Source organism: Gekko japonicus, unplaced genomic scaffold (assembly GCF_001447785.1).
Source record: "Gekko japonicus isolate JY-2015 unplaced genomic scaffold, Gekko_japonicus_V1.1 scaffold563, whole genome shotgun sequence".
Lineage (NCBI taxonomy): Eukaryota > Metazoa > Chordata > Lepidosauria > Squamata > Gekkonidae > Gekko > Gekko japonicus.
This window is the reverse complement of record NW_015166439.1, coordinates 1,002,025-1,018,446: the sequence shown is the minus strand read 5'-3', so window position 1 is coordinate 1,018,446 and position 16,422 is coordinate 1,002,025. Positions and strand designations below refer to the sequence as shown.

General features: G+C 45.5%; 1 protein-coding gene across 8 annotated transcripts in view; it reads right to left on the bottom strand.

Moving 5' to 3' along the window:
* The window catches only part of DPF2 (D4, zinc and double PHD fingers family 2), a 34,250-nt gene extending 18,964 nt beyond the window's left edge, over window positions 1-15,286 (bottom strand). For 2 of the 8 annotated variants that reach the window (XM_015411952.1, XM_015411953.1), the window contains exons 1-8: window positions 15,213-15,286; window positions 12,980-13,038; window positions 11,376-11,536; window positions 10,818-10,925; window positions 6,272-6,435; window positions 3,488-3,580; window positions 1,347-1,425; window positions 288-329 (exon numbers count right to left, since the gene is read on the bottom strand). In XM_015411952.1, coding sequence (XP_015267438.1) covers window positions 288-329; window positions 1,347-1,425; window positions 3,488-3,580; window positions 6,272-6,435; window positions 10,818-10,925; window positions 11,376-11,536; window positions 12,980-13,020 — 688 coding nt within the window. In that variant the 5' untranslated portion in view covers window positions 13,021-13,038; window positions 15,213-15,286. The remainder of the gene's footprint in view (window positions 1-287; window positions 330-1,346; window positions 1,426-3,487; window positions 3,581-6,271; window positions 6,436-10,817; window positions 10,926-11,375; window positions 11,537-12,979; window positions 13,039-15,212) is intronic. The other 6 variants (XM_015411956.1, XM_015411957.1, XM_015411954.1 and 3 more) reach the window with 3 other exon arrangements.
* Window positions 15,287-16,422: the final 1,136 nt, after the last annotated feature.

Sequence of the window (16,422 nt, the reverse complement as noted above, 5' to 3'; positions counted from 1 at the left end):
TCCTCTCAAATCAAGCACAAATCTGAACTCCGACCTCTCACCTCTCTACTGCTTTGCTGAGAAATTTTGACACAAAACAAGCTTCCATACATCCTCCAAACCCAATACACAACATCCACTCAAAAACAACCCCCCCAACACACACAAAAAGCACATCACAGGAGGGAGGGATTTTTGGTGCCCTGTATCAAAATATACCCACTTTTTAAAAAAGAGTTTTTAAAACTAACATTTCAGGAGAACAAAGTCAGGAAGAAATAAAATAGCAGACAGAGAGAATGGAATACCTCGGTCAGGAGGTTTCGAGGTATGCTTTTGTTTGTAACTATCTGAAATACAGAAAGAGAATAATGAGAGAAAGGTGAAAACACTCTATAGGTCACAGACATGCACACGGTAAGCTATACAGAGCGATTAAAAAGGAGGAAAGAAAATGCTAACTGGTGTTAATTTCAAATTAAAGGGGGCGAATATAAAATTTGTACAGGACAGTAAAGGAGGAGAGAAAGAAAAGTAATTTCAAAAACTCATTCTTTGCGATTTTTTTTTTTAATTCTTGTCAGTTCCCCCACCCACCATGACAATAGCCAGGTTTGCATGGGCATTCATTTCCAAATTGGTACACAGGGAATGGAAGAGCCAAATAATATAGTCGGAGAAGGCAGCCACACAGGGCTGGTCTTCTTAGAATGGGGGCCCGTGTGTGAGACGGGATATTAGTAAAGTGATACCCAGGCAAAGCAGCTGCCCCTTCTGTGCTGTGTGTATGCGTGCTCCACCCTGGGTTCTGCCAGAGAAGGAGGAAGGGGTGGAGGTTCTGTAGTACAGCACCTGCTTCACATCAGTGTGACTGCAGGTTCGATCCCCAGCATCTCCAGTTAAAGAATCGCAGGGCTGGGAGAGACTCCAGGATCCACTGCAAGTCAGGGTTGACAACACTGTGCCTGGTTTTCGTGCTTGACGCCAAGGAAACGAAGAAGTTGCCAAAACTTCTCACTCTGCAGGAGCTGGCTTCAGCTGGGAGAAGGGATGTGCAAGCATCTGCATTTCCACAAAACTCTTCAGCGGGCAAAACAAAGAGTTCTGTGAAACTGAAAAGCTTGTATACCCCTAAGCTGGGCAAAGAAAAGTCATCATCTCACAGCTTCTCACAATAAGGTGATTCCTTGCAAGGCCAAGACAGAGCAGGAAGCTCCTCAGGTTCTTCCAAAGCATTTTTATAAAAAAGAGACCAGACATGCCGTTCACCCACAGCCCACAAGAGCACCATCCTCTCTAGCAAAAGCATGTTTAGTGTATACTCATGGCAGCTTCCATTCCCCAACAAGGCGCGCATTAGTACTCACTGTCACAGGCATAAGGTTTGTCTCTGTCTTCCAAAATGGCTGCATCGAGTTTTTTCCGGGCACCCCCAACTCCTTTGCCCTAGGGAACCAGAAAAGGAGAAAGTGAGGAAACTGCAGCCAATTTTAGTAGCCCCGTGATATTCTGGCCCCAAACTATAGCCGGACAGCACAGGAGACAGCGGTCTTGCCGAAGCTAAGCAAAGCAGACAGGACTGGGTCTGATCAGTGCCAGGCTGGGAGGTTTCTTGGGAATCCTATTTAAGCCACCATAATGGAAGAATAACAAGACATAAATATAATAAATACAATAGTAGCTGGCCAAGGGAAAAGAAAAGATCTTGCTGGCCCAAGGAACTGAGATGTGTTTCCAGCCCCGCATGAGAATACCAAGGTAACGGCTTTATTTATGACAACACACATGTTGTGCAGATTATGGCATGCATAATATAGGCAGCAAGTGACCCAAACACACTATTTAGTATTTACTAACTGAAACCAATGGGATTTCTTGCCATGATTCTTATTGATTACTCATTGCAACCAGTATAGAGAAATATTTTGAAGAGAGCGTGCCAAGTTGGACTTTCTCCTAATTTTTGCAATCCAGTTTTATTGTGGTTATCGTATTACTATACTGTTTTACTGAATTTAAAAGAATGCAGTCCAACTTGAGTCTGTGAGAAAGGCAGACAATAAACTTACGTTAAAAACAAATACAAGCGCACTATCTTCTTTGGATCACGGATGCATCGTAGAAGTACCATTATTTTATGTCCAAAACTTTTTTTAAAATATGCAGGTGTGCATCCTTTCTCTAAAAAATACAGCCAATGCTAAGATGTTCAAAAGCAACAATCATTAGTGCTGGCAATTTAGCATAACACACACGCATCACTGTATTTGCAAACATATTATCATTATTGGAATTAGGCAGGGTAGCAATTCTAATCAAACACAGGAAACAGATAATGGGGCTCCAGCTCCAAGACTCTGCATGAGAAATGATAGCTCATTACTGCCCCCAAGTGGCACATCCCTGGAACGAATTTTTAACCTTTAAAGGATTTTAAGACTCGGAGAAGACAACCATCACTACATCTATCTTGAGTCTCAGCAAGAAAGAGAGACAATAAATTATCTAAATGAATAACTATTAAAGCACATGGTATCGCACTAGGAGACCGCTGCAGCCCCATGTTTTTTTTCTTTTTGGGCTACAATCAAGAGACATCCCCTCCCACATCCTTACACTGGCACTGTCGTTGCACTTCACATTAGATTTTTTTCACCAATGCAAACCAAACCAGCTCACAAAATTATTCTCCTGTTACTCACTTTATCCTTACAACAACTGCTCTTTGAGGCTGAGAGAGAGTGTAAAGGGCCTTAGCTCACCCAGTGAGCTTCAATGGCAGAGTGGGGATTCGAACCTGGGTCTCCCACACTCTAGCCTCTTCTCCATGCTGGCTCTCCATTAACTCGCAAGCTTCTACCCCCTCGATTGTCCCTACTTCGCTTTGCACCCCTCCTTGCTCCTTCCTTTCCGTCTTGTGTGACCTGTAGGATTCCCTTCCCCGCCGCTTTGCCTAAAGCCAAAGGCTTTTCTACTCTATGCAGGAGCATCTTAGGGCAGCCAGCCAGAGTTCTCCCTCCCTGGGCAGAAGATACCATTACTCAGACCCAGCAAGAGTCCTGTTCCCCTGTACAGGCACCTAGTTAGTTCATGGGGTCTACAGGGAGCGCTTCCTGCCGTGCCTCTATGCTTCCTGCCTCTCACAGCCCATCACAACTAGCTGTGACTGCTGGGGAGCAGCAAGTTATATGCAGCAGACAAAAACCACTGGCATAATCCATCTGTTCCATCTGATTCAGAACAGTTAATCCAGAGGGAGGGCAGAGAGAAGAGTCCGGGCCACACTTGCAATAAAATCGTGACTGAGCATGAACTCCAGAAAAAAAAAACCACTACTGCAGAACAGGCAGGCAGGATTGGGACTGGAAGCAGGGATGCAGTCCAGGCAAAAGCATGCATGGCCCTGTGCTTGGAGCGAGGGGGAAAAGTGGGAAGCCACTTGGGGTTACCCTCATCCGTCAGCAGAGGAGGGGCAGAAGGCTCCCAAACTCTGCTTCACTAGTTGTACCTTCGCCTTGCCTTTGCCTCTGCGTTTTGGCGTGTCTTCTTCATAATCCTCATCATCCAGATCATCCAAGAAATCATCTGGTTCCAGGATGCGCTAGAACAGAGAAACAGGGATTACTGTAGAGGAAACAAGCAGAAAACTGATGGGAAATAGCTTCCAGCGTTGATCCAAGAGGCACGCCTTAAGATCTGGGTTTGCCCCGATTTTAATTGGAGTGTTTCTGAAGTAGTTACCAATGCAGTGAACAGCTGAAGAGCACAAAAGGTCTACAGAGCAATCCTAGGCAGAATTGCTCCAGTTTAAACCACTTGCAATGAATGGGATTAGCCTGAGGGTAACTCACATAGGACCGGGCTGTCCATCTGCATGGCAGAAACAAAAGTAATGCTGCATTACTGTGGCCTCTGCAATTCTTCCACACTTGGGAGATTTCATAAATCCACTCCAATATTAAATATAATGCCGGGGGGGGGGGGCTACAAGGCCTGCACAGCAAGCCCTCTTTCCATGCCCAATTGGATGGACTTCAGGAGTGCCAGCAGCTGTTGTCCAGAGCATAGATCCCATGCAGCAGACCACCCACACCGTTCCTCCTTAGGGCTCCATCTGGTAAGTTACTTCTGCTCTAGGTGGACACTAACATGAACTCTGCTCTAAGTATCTTAAACTGAAGCAAGCAAAATTTTCCCACCGTTTTTAGGCAACATATGTATGCATGCATAAACTAATTAAGCAAAGAAAACACACAGGACTTGCAGATGGACATCTCATACCCACAATTCAGAGCTAAACAAGGGCTGTCACACACAAATCCTTCAATAAAAAAAAAGAACTTCTCTCCCCCTTCTCTGCTTTCCTGGAGCCTGGAAACAAACTACAAGTTTTCTTTCTCAGCTGCCTTACTAGGCTATTGGAGTCGGTGCTGGGAGCTGGCCAACAGGGCTGTAAGATTCAGCAGTTCAACAAGCCAAAAATGATGATGAAAACCAGAGAGTCAACCCTCCCCCCTCCCTTTCCTGCACTGATTTTTGCAAAGCAGACTGGTTTACATTTCACATTCATTTCACGTTAAATTCCACCCTGGTTACAAAGGAAGTGTCCATGAGCCAAAAGGACAGTTTGCAATACAAGGAGAAAACAAACAAGGAGCAGGAGATAGCTGAAGGCCTTAAGGAGGATGGGGGAGGCAGAACAGCAAAGGACAATGCAGAAAGGAAACGAAGGTCCTGGAAACAGAAGCTGCAGGCAGGGTTCCCCCTGCCATGTGATCACATGGCACATAGGGAGAGTTTTGTAACAGCGTGACCAAACATAATAATATAATCGAAACCATTAATCCAACCATACAATAACAGCAGCACTCGCACGCAGCACGTCCACCAGAAAATAGAGAGGCTGAAAGCAGCTGCATTTCTCAGGATGCATAAAAGGATGAGCATGGATTAGTGGTCATAATCACTGCTTAGAAAGCTTGGTCACTTGGAAAACCTGGCACAGAGCTCCTGGTAGCTTTGGGGATGGAAATAACTGCCTGCCTATTAAGCCGAAACAGCATTTATGTTTATGAGCAGCCAATCTTTGAGAAAGTGAAGACTACCAGGTTTTCTTGGTTACAATTGGACAGTCCTCTAGTTACCTATGAAAACATTATTGACAAATGAGGATGCACTGAAACTATCCACCAAAAATGAGAGAAGTAGGGATGAAAAGGGGGATGGGGGATTTTGAAAGTGTGCAAAAAGTATACACTGTACTGTAAAAATGACCAATAATAATTATTGTACGGCACTGTGTGTAGAATAGCCTGGAGATCGTAAGACTCTCTGGCAGCCAAAAGTTCTAGCTCTTTAGCATTATGCACCACTTGGTGGCAAGCTAGACTTGTTTTTAAGGCAAGAGACATTTCAGAGGTGCAAAGTTTGAGTCCAGTGGCACCTTTAAGACGAACAAAGTTTTATTCATGGTATAAGCTTCTGTGGATAAGCACACTTCCTCAGATTCAGAAGTGGTTTGCCATTGCCTGCCTCTGTGTTGCAGCCCTGGTATTCCTTGGAGGCCGCCCTTCCAAATACTAGCCAAGGCCAACCCCTAGCTTCTGAGATCTGATGGGATCAGGCTAGCCTGGGCTATCCAGGTCCGGGCATTTTTTAAAAAGAACAAAAATGGCATATATCCTACCACGTCACTGACTAACATTTGAAGCCTTCCTCCAGCAAAAGAGCTGTGTAAGTCACAGGAAAGCGCCTCAACCTGGAGGAACATAATCTAGCCTAAGGCCGGACACACACCCCTGTACTTTGCTCATATTGTGAGGCAGGCAACAGGAAATGTGTGATGAATGGAAGGTCTGTCTCCTTATGTCTATAAAAGAAAAATTAATCCTCCCCATTGGATGCATCCAACACTCGTCAACCCTCGCTAGTGGGAAGGCCCCAGATAGCCTCGATTCCCAACTTTACCCAACTTTCTTTGTTAACATATAGGATATGTTACAAAACGTAAATATTAGGGAATCCCAGGAGCATTTCCGCTGCCCCAAAAACATCAAAAACTCGAGACCAAAAGATGACAAAAACATGACCCAAAAAGAAAGAGTTCAGCGACAGGGACCGGGAGACATCTCACTTGATCGCCTTCTTCCAGGTGAAGATTTTTCCCTTCTGCTGCCCCCAACAACAAAATAGGAAAGTAAAATTAAACCGCATCTTAACAGAGACGTCGTACGAATGTTACTGTGAAGCCCCCTCTTGAAACAGAAGGGAGACGGCTCTCTCGCTGCCCTACCTTACGCGCACGGCTGTTGGCAACGGGAAATTCACCCAGGCTGTCTTCATCAGTCCGAGGGTCAGGCAAGCTGCGTTTCTCAAGAGGGTCCGTCCTCAGGAGGGCCTCCAGGCTGCTACCATCCTGAGAGATCAGACCGTCTTTCTTCAGGGTCTGTTCAGGGTCTGCAAAAAAGAAAGCCCAGAGAGGCAACCATTTTAGCCTACTGCTGCAAGAACAGAACCCTGCGGAACCATGAAAGCGAACAAGAGCTCTCATGAGCTAGCAGGCTGCTTTATCAGCGACGGGAAGTGCTACTCGCGAACAGCAAGTAGCGGCATGCACGCACGGGAGCAGAGGAAAAGGAGCTGTAAACGGTGGAGCCAGAAGGGTATGAAACGCAAGAGGTCTGTGACATTTCCATGCAAAGCTCAAACGTATGCAAGATGAGGGCCGTGTCCCTTCACGACGGCTGTAATTAGGAGCACCCTCTTCCTCATTTTGCTATGCTGGTTTGTGCAGCTGTTCCCTTATTTATGGATATATTCGACTTGTGGACCACCCTCCCCTGTGCGGTCAGGGCAGTGGACGGCATTTCCAATAAATACATTCATACCATTCCAAAAACGACATTTACAGATCCAGTGAAAAACAACAGCAATTCGATAACAGTTTCAGACGACGCTTAAAATGCATCAGTTTATATCCTTACCCCGTTGGGGGCGAGGAAAGGAAGGGCAGAGAGGAAGGAGCCGGGCTGGATGGAAAGTGCCGCTGTCCCCCACCCTAGGCCCGGTGGAACATTTCTGCCTTACAGGCCCTGTGGAACTGGGCTGAGTCCCGCAGGGCACAAATATCATTCTGCAGAGAGTTCCACCAGGTCAGTGCCAGGGCCAAAAAAGCCCTGGCTCTGGCTGAGGATAGCCAGATGTTTTTTGGGCCAGAGATCACCAGTAGGTTCTTTTCCCCTGAATGTAATGCTCGGGGGGGGGGGGGAGAATACCAGGAGAGGCGATCCCATAGATACGTTGGTCCCAGACCGTTAGTACAGCAAAAACTAGAAAGGTGGTATTATCACCAAGTTCAGACTGAGTTATGCCTAGAAACGTCACAGAACAATTTTAATTTCACAGCTTCCATTCTACCGGTGTATATGATGCAAGCCTATCGAGGGCAATACTCTGTGTACCTGACATAGAATCACAGAATCAGAGGCGGAAGTGGCCATACAGGCCATCTAGTCCCTCAGCTGCTCCTCATAGGGCTTGGCCTTTAGGCCCCCGATCATCCTCACTGCTCTCCTCTGCACCCACTCCGTTCTGTCCACATCCTTTTTGAAAGTAAGGCCTCCAGAACTGCACACAGTAAACCAGGTGCAGCCTTACCAACACAGTGCACAGCATACACAGTACAAAAGCTTCTGCCACAATAAACCTGTTAGTCTTTCAGGAGTCAGTCTTGGTTGCTTTTTTAGAATGGACAGTGTGTGAGAATGTCAAAATGCAGTGTGGGGGGGTGGAGATTGGGCAAGAGCAGCATTTCTTTGACCTACATGGCCCAGGATAGCCCAATCTCGTCAGACCTCAGAAGCTAAGCAGGGTCAGCCCTGGTTAGTACTTGGATGGGAGGCCACCCAGGAAGTCCAGAGTTGCCATGCAGGGGCAGGCAATGGCCAAACCGCCTCTGTTTGTCTCTTGCCTTGAAAACCCTACAGGGCACCTTCCACCATCAGAGCAGCATTCCTCAACCTGTGGATCTCAGCCCCGGACTGCAAAGCCTGTGAAAGTGGGTCCCTGTGCTTTCATAGTTTTAGTGATTTGTGCATGCTCTGTTGTTGTTTTTAGTGGGTCACCGTACTAAAAAGGTTGAGAACTCAGCTAAAGGATCTCACTAGGAGACTGAGTTTCAAGCCTTCCACCTTCAAAGAATCATTTCTACTAAGTCTCCCATGAAGGAAACCCTGCGTGCTGTAAAGGAATTTGGAAACTGTTCTGTGGTGGCCAGCAAGGTTACGCAGAGTGCTGGCCAAAAGCATGGCTGGCTTCACTGGCACTGGACATGAATGGAGCGCATGACCAGCCGTAGGACATTCCAATATTTCCCTCCAGTTACGTGTTGCAGGGGATGGGAACGAAGTGGTAGCCAGGCCAGGCAATTTTTCAGGGAAGCTGACAGTTCCTGATCTGATAAGCATCATCGGTGTTTCTGCAAACATGCCTTAACACAGCAAGGATCTTATTATTTTAAGCTCCAAGAATAACACCTAAGAGTTATTAGGTGGGCCTCGTCAGAACAATCACATGATGCAGAGGGGCTGTAACAGAGGAACTTCCCTCTCCAGAGGACCTGTGGTGAGCCTGAGAACTTTCAAGACAAAGTGTAAGGCATGTTCATTATGGAGGGCAGGACTCAAATATTGTTCTAAAATCCATTTTCATGATCACATTAAGGGCATTTCCCCTTAAAGTGAACCATCTCACATAAAAACCTCTGCAACGTTACTTCTAACAGCATCACCACACACTTGGCGCTATTCTAACATAGGGCAAGGATCTACCCAGGATGTCACAGTGTGAGCTGGAAGACAGAAACAACAGGTGTGACTGTTGGTCCAGTTGGCCATTAGACCAGTCAACAGACTAACCAAATATTGTTACATCAACATCATTACAATAAATGCTCACTAATACAGGTATGCCTATTTTGGAACTCCACTGGTTTCTGTTATTGTTATTTTTAGTCCTTCCTTCATTGGTGATTAACTGGATTTATTTGTGTTTTTTATAAGGTGTTATTAGTGCTATTGTTATCCATAAGTATTGGTAATAAATAGTGTTTTAAAAACCCTTTCAATCACAAACAGTGATGCTAATTACAAAACAATGATAAAGGTGTTGTCGTGAAACAATTAAAGGGAACTTTAAAAGGTTATTTTATCTTTAATAAAGATATGCAATGTTTCTATAAATGTGAACGATTCATTGAATAATTCCTCTCATTGACTTTAACTGACTTTTATTTATTGAGGGCCGGTGCAGTGTAGCAGTTCAGTGTTAGACTAGTATCTGGGGGACTCAGGTTTGAATCCCCACTCTTGCCATGGAAGCTTGCTGGGTGAACTTGGGCCAGTCACCCTCTCTCAGCCCCTCTCAGGACTGTTGTGAGAATAAAATGATGGAGGAGGAGGAGGAGGAGGAGGAGGATGGTGTAAGCATTCCTAGGTCCCCACTGGGGAGAAAGGTGGAGTATAAATTAATTAATTAAATACTTATCTCCTGGAACACCAAGATTAGTCTACGGTTTCAAAAGACGTTTTTAAGACATTAAAGCAGAAATAAAACAAAGTAACACCACTCCTAAAAAAAACCCCAAAAGTGAGTTTTTAAATGCAGCTGTGCTAAATAGGCAGTAGGCAAACTCTTCCTGTTTGGAGATGTCTGCACTATACTACAAAATAAGGAGAAGCTTTGCTATGCTCCTAAGTCTGCCCCCTGACAGCCACAAACCCTCACTCTTGATCTCACTAACCAGTGAAACTGCAAAGGTCAGCTGTCACCTACACAGTGCTATTCTTTGCTTTGTAGAACAACAGACTAGAGTAAACCAAAAGAAGAAGAAGAAGAGATTGGATTTATACCCCGCCCTTCACTACCCAAAGGTGTCTCAGAGCAGCTTACAAACTCCTTTCCCTTCCCCTCCCCACAACAGACACCCTGTGAGGTAGGTGGAGCTGAGAGAGCTCTTGACAGAAACTGCCCTTTTTCAAGAACAGCTCTTGTCAGAGCTACGGCTTGCCATCCAGCCAGGTGCAAGTGGAGGAGTGGGGAATCAAACCTGGTTCTCCCAGATTAGAGTCTGCGCACTTAACCACTACACCAAACTGGCGATCAACTGACAATATCTGATTAGTCCGTAAAGTTTGTTTGGCTACCCTTGTTACTAAAAGCCATTTCCAAACATCCTGGTGGAACAGTCCTCTAACACAACTTCCTGCGTGGTCAACATCATTTGCCATAACTGTACTATGTTCAGCGACAACATGCAAATGAGCATCCAGCATGCTTTGCTTCTGGACATCCCAAAGGCTTCTCACTGGCCATGCCCACCATTAGAAACAAAGCACTGGGCTAGAGGGACATTTGGCTTGGATCCTTCAAGGCAATTCTTATGTTCTGACTATATCAGGGAAAAGGACAGCAGCCTACCATTCTTCCAGCACACTAGCGTTCCAAGGTGCTGCTGACTATTACTGGAAAACTACACAAGGTGCCTGCTTGTAGTGGACTGAATATTATATTGCTTTTAGAAGATGCTCAAGCTTTGGCAAATCTTGGAAAGGTAATTCCAAAGCAGGAAGCAACCACATAAAATGCTGAAGTGCCATTACTTAAAATTGTTGCATAAAATGACTTACAATAACGGGTTCTCCACTACTATTACAGCAGCTGAAAGGATAAAGTGGAGGAAACCGAAGTATGCAAGACCCAAAGATCTACAGCCTTTGGAAGCTGCCACTTTTGACATCACAGTAAATCCTTGGTGGGTTGGAGACAAAGAAAAGACATACCTGGTTTAATAGAAGGAAAGGAAAGCCTTGGATCCTCAGGAGGATGAGCGCGGCGTTTTTTCCTCCAGCGGCGAGCAGGGTAGGAATAGAGCTGTCCAGATGCCAAACCTTCCAGGGAATAAAGAGACAGAAAGACATTTAAGAAAAGAAGCACTAACATAGCCAATTCACAGCTCTATCCCTGGGCACATCCTGATGACCCTTCCTTCATGCCTCTACAAAGCATTCCACATTCTCATCATTCATCTGGGCCACGGTTGGTCCGTAAAACTGTAAAGAACTAACACAAGGCCACACAAGTGATACCGTCCATATGGCTAACTTCTTCTAATAAATACGAGGGCTTCAACAGGGAAGAAAGTACCTTCCTGCCCCATAACTCCCATGTGAGCTGTTAAAAGATACAGCAGCAATGTTCATTTAGGGCCAAGAAGAGCTGCTGCCTGGACTTAAGTAAAACCCATGCTCTTTTTGCAAAGTACTCCCCACACAAGACAACCATGCTGTGATCTGAAGCTTCAGGATGTCAAACGCCTCAAAAGAACAGCCGCCCCCAACCTGGCCCCCTGTGCCGCTTCTCCATCCAGATGTAACAGTTGCTCTGCGCCACCCCAGTCTGTGAGTCCAAGAATGGCAGCCGGACACTCCTCTCGGCACACAGTCGGGCATTGTAGTTGTGGCACTGCTCCATTGCGTCCTTGTAATACTGTTCACCAAGGCTGTGGAGTTGAAGAACCAAACATTAGAAGAGGCCTGTTCATACTAGAATCATCCTTCAAGAACCTATGTAGCTCAACACACAGGAGAAGTGGGCAGATGTGAACAAGATGCAATTCAACAAGGGTAAGTGCAGAATTCTACATCTGAGTAACAAAAATGAGAAGCACGCATACTGGATGAGAAGGACGGAGTCTGGGGGGGGGGGGGGGGGGGTTTAACAGTGTGTGTGAACAAGATCCTCCTCAGGATCCAAGGCTTTCCTTTCCTTCCAGTTTGGTGTAGTGGTTAAGTGCGCGGACTCTAATCTGGGAGAACCGGGGTTGATTCCCCACTCCTCCACTTGCACCTGCTGATGTGACCTTGGGTCAGTCACAAGCTCTGGCACAGCTGTCCTTGAAAAAGAGCAGTTTCTGTCAGAGCCCTCTCAGCCCCACCCACCTCACAGGGTGTCTGTTGTGGGGAGGGGAAGGGAAAGGCGTTTGTAAGCCGCTCTGAGACTCCAAGCGAAGGGCGGGGTATAAATCCAATCTCCTCCTCCTCCTCCTCCTCCTCCTTCCATTAAACCGGGTATGTCTTTTCCTTTATCTCCAAGCCACCACGGCTTTATTGTACTGTCAAAAGTGGCATTGACCTGGGACTGGAGATGGACAGTAAGGTAATTACGTGCAGTCAGTGTGGTGCAGCAGCAAAAAAAGGCTTATTTATTTATTTATTTTATTCAACGTATTTTGTTAATTCAACTTATATCCCATACCATTCCCCACCAAGCAGGGCTCAAGACGATCCCGGGGTGTATCGACAAAAGCATAACATTGCAAGACGTCACAGTCCTGCCGTACACCACCGTGGTCAGGCCACACCTGAAATATTGTTCACAGTTCTAGAGGCCTCATTTCAAAAAAGATGTGGACAAAATGGCTCAGGTACAGAAGAGTGTGAAGAGGATGATCAAGGGCCCGGACACCAAGCCCTACAAGGAAAGGCTGAAGGAGGACACGATTCTTCTGTTTAAGTATTTGAAGGTCTGTCATTTAGAGGAGGGCAGGGAGCTGTTCTTGTCAGCAGCAGAGGACAGAACTCTCAATAATGGGTTTAAATTATGGGCAGGAAGGTACTGGTTAGGTATTAGGAAAAACATTTCTACAATAAGAGTAGTTCAACAGTGGAATCGGCCGCCTGGGGAGTTGGTGAGCTCCCCCTCACTGGGAGTCCTCAAGCCGTGGCTAGACGAACCCTTATCAGGGATGCTTTAGGCTGATCATGCATTGAACAGGGGGTTGGACTAAATGGGCTGTGTGGCCCTTTCCAACTCTACGATTCTATGACTCCAGGCTCTCCACAAAGAGAAAAAAACTGTCTAGTAAGCTGTTTTGCAAAGAAATCTCTGGAGAACTAAAGATCATTTGCGGTACTCAACTCAAGCATAAGAAACCAATACGTACCACTTTTCTGAACCAAGGCTGGGAAAAAAGGTATTCATCATCCTTTACAGCCAACAGCTCTAAATGTGCAAGATCAAAATTCTGGTTATGTGTCTAATTTTAGAATTCCATTCTCAAAAGAACAGATGCATTAGTGGGGCAGGCTTTTGACATTACTGCATCTCATGTTCAATCTATTAAGATGCAAAAGGAAAATAACATCCGATCCTATTCAATAACCCCCTTAACAAATAGGTTTAGATGGGAAATTCTTAGGAGATATGGGAGAGCGGGAAAATACACAGCTTGTATTCCTATTCTTTAACAAAATCTGTGGTGCAGCAGCAAGGAAGGCTCTTTAATTGAATAGGGTATAATTACAGTAATTTCGGTATTTAAATCTCACCACGCACAGTAACTGAGGGAACAGGAAATAGAAACTAGTAGGCACCCAACTGCTCAAAAGAAAGAATTTCAGATCTCTTTCGCCAGGAAAAAGCAGAGGAATGGAAAGGGGAAAGTAGATACTTAAAAAAAGAAGCCCCTTTCCCTTCCAGTGTTTTGTATTCATCTTGCCACTTACAAGTTCATGAAATCCAGAGAATAAAAATCAGGAAAATAAAGCACTTGACTCTCCAGTGTTGCAAAGGGACACACATGCAACCTCCAGTCTCCCCTCCTTCCTTCAATCCTTGAGCAAGGCAGAGGGACTCTCCTTCCTTCACCACACTGGAACCTGGTTCCACTCTAGGATCATTGAATCTTGTCACTCACAGTGCAGACAGGACATATTTTGCAATTATGTGTGAGACTCAAGAGAATTCAGCAGTCAGAGAAATCTTGTTTTGTCTGTGTGCAGTATGCCCATCTCTTTCCCCCCCTCTCCCTTTAGATCATCTAAACTAATCTCTCCCCTCTGTCCCAATTCATTCAGCACTCCTGACTCTCCCTCTCATCCCATCTTCTTGATTTCTATTAAGAGCTCTCTTCCAATCCATTTTTTTTAATCTTATGGGGAGATGGGTCACCACGCTTTCTCCTTACTAGTGGAGTGCTCTTTATTTCTCTTGCATTCACCTCTGCCCACTGAGAATTTGCATAGGGGGGTGGAGAATGTAATTTTCTTTCCAACCCTTGTTCTGAGCTAGGAGAAAGTCTTCCCCATCCCATTCATGTTTTGCCTCACTTTTCTATTTGTTTCTAACTTTTGATGCTTGCCTTTTAATAATTTTTCCAATGGCAATATTGAAATGCCAATTATGAATGTTCAATTGTTTTATGATGGTCGGGTTTTCTGTTATTTATCAATATCAGCACCTATTTTTATTGAATCTGTAAGCTGTCTGAGGAACAATTCTTGGTCAAGAGTGGTGGTATAAACATTTCAAATACATAAATTCCTGCCCAGTTTCTGGGGGTGTTTTTCTCCTTTTGTCCCCAACCATCTCCGGTAGAAACTTATGGAAGAAGCAATGGGGGAAGGGTCTGCCTCCCCCACCACCTTTCTTTCTGGAGATCTGAGGTGCTGTTCATGAATGACTTGCTCCCACCTACTTTTTGGGGTATCTATGGTGAGGTTCACTTTTATTCTCCCCCCTCCTGTTCTCCTTTGGGACACGGTGGACGAAGGCTCATTCTCCCCCTGCCCTTTCTTTCCAGATTTAATTTTTTCAAAAGTGAGAGATTTTTTTTCCTTTTCCACCACCGCCACTGTTGCTCTAAAGGGGCAGGGGAAAGAAGCCACAGTTTTTCTCCTTCCCCCCCCCCCCCCCCCCCGTTCTCCTGTGGGATTTCGAGGGGTCGTTTCTCTTGCCCTCCCCCTCTTTGAGCAACTCCATCACTAAAGTGAAGGCTCTACTTTTTTTCATCAGCCTGGCTGAGCCTGCCCGTTTCTGAATCTTGGAACGGGGGCATCTGAACCTTTTCTCGTATCATTTTGGGATTTTTAACAGATCGGCTCTGTTTTCCCCCCACTTTCGAAACTCCGTGTTTTGGACGCTTTTTCGCCCCTCCCCCCTCACAGCCTATGGGAGTTAGCAAAATTTTCTTTAAGTTAAAAAAAAAACTTCAACCCTGAACAATGAAAAGATCCATCAACCTCCCCCTCCCTTCTTCGCTCCCCAGCCCCTCCACCACCAAAAGAGAAATGGATCCTTCCTGACTGCCTTCCTGCGCGCGCGCTTCCAAAGGGTTCGGGCTGTACCACTCAAGCCCGGAGGGGGGAAACGGGGAGAAGAGCGAGAGTTCCACTCACAGCTTCACCACATTCTGTACCACCGCCGCCATCTTCCCCTCTGCCGCCTGGGCCGCGGACTGCTCAAATGCGCATGCGCTGCTACGCCGTTCAAGCTGACATCGGCTTACTTCGCGCTCCATAGACGTTTCGCTCTTGCCCAAGCCAAGCCGCATGCGCACAAGTCCAACTGAGCATGCGCAATATAAAGCATGACCAAATCCCACGCCCTTCCCACTGCCGCGGCCGTCAACATCACAGTTACGCACGCGCAAAGAGGAAAAGGCAATAAGGACCACTGACGCCATAGACTTTGCTGAAGTTAGCCCAATTGCGCGTGCGTAAATATAGTCCTTCCCTCCCTCTCCATAGAGCTAAGTAATTTCTTGGTAAAACGCTGCTTCAGAGTCTGAGAGCGCATGTGTAACTTTTAAAATAAATATCAGTAATGTCATGTTGACGCACGAGAGGCTAAATGAAAAAAGGTTAAACCTGAACGTTTTATCGTTTGTTTATTTGTTTCAATTTATATTCCGCCTCCCCACAAGCAGGCTCAGGGCGGATCACAGAGCAAAATCTAAAATATATAATACAATTTCATACATATCGATATAATTCACAGAACAATTAAAACAGTTTAAAACAGCATAGATCGAAAAACAGGTCACACTATCCATATACATAGATTTCAAGATGCTGTCATTTGAATCTTCTTGATCTGGGCCACATAGAGATAGTAAACTTCAGCAAGGTAATGCTCAAGATCCTACAAGCTAGGCTTCAGCCAGTATGTGGATAGAGAACTGCCACAAGTACAAGCTGGGTTTCGAAGAGGTAGAGGAACTAGAGATCAAATTGCCAACATTCCTGGATTTTGGAGGAAGCAAGGGAGTACCAGAAAAACATCTGCTTCATTGACTACGCTAACTGGCAAGTCCTTAAAGAGATGGGAGTACCAGATCACCTCACATGTCTCCTGAGAAACCTGTATAAGGGTCAAGAAGTGACAGAACTGAATATGGAACTAGTGATTGGTTTAGCAAATGAAAAGGAGTACGACAAGGATATATATTGTCACTCTACTTATTTAATTTATATGCAGAGTATATCATGCGAAATGCCGGCCTGGATGAATCACAAGCCAGAATTAAGATTGCCAGGAAAAACATCAACAACCTCAGATATGGAGACGATACCACTCTAATGGCAGAAAGTGAAGAGGACCTCAAGA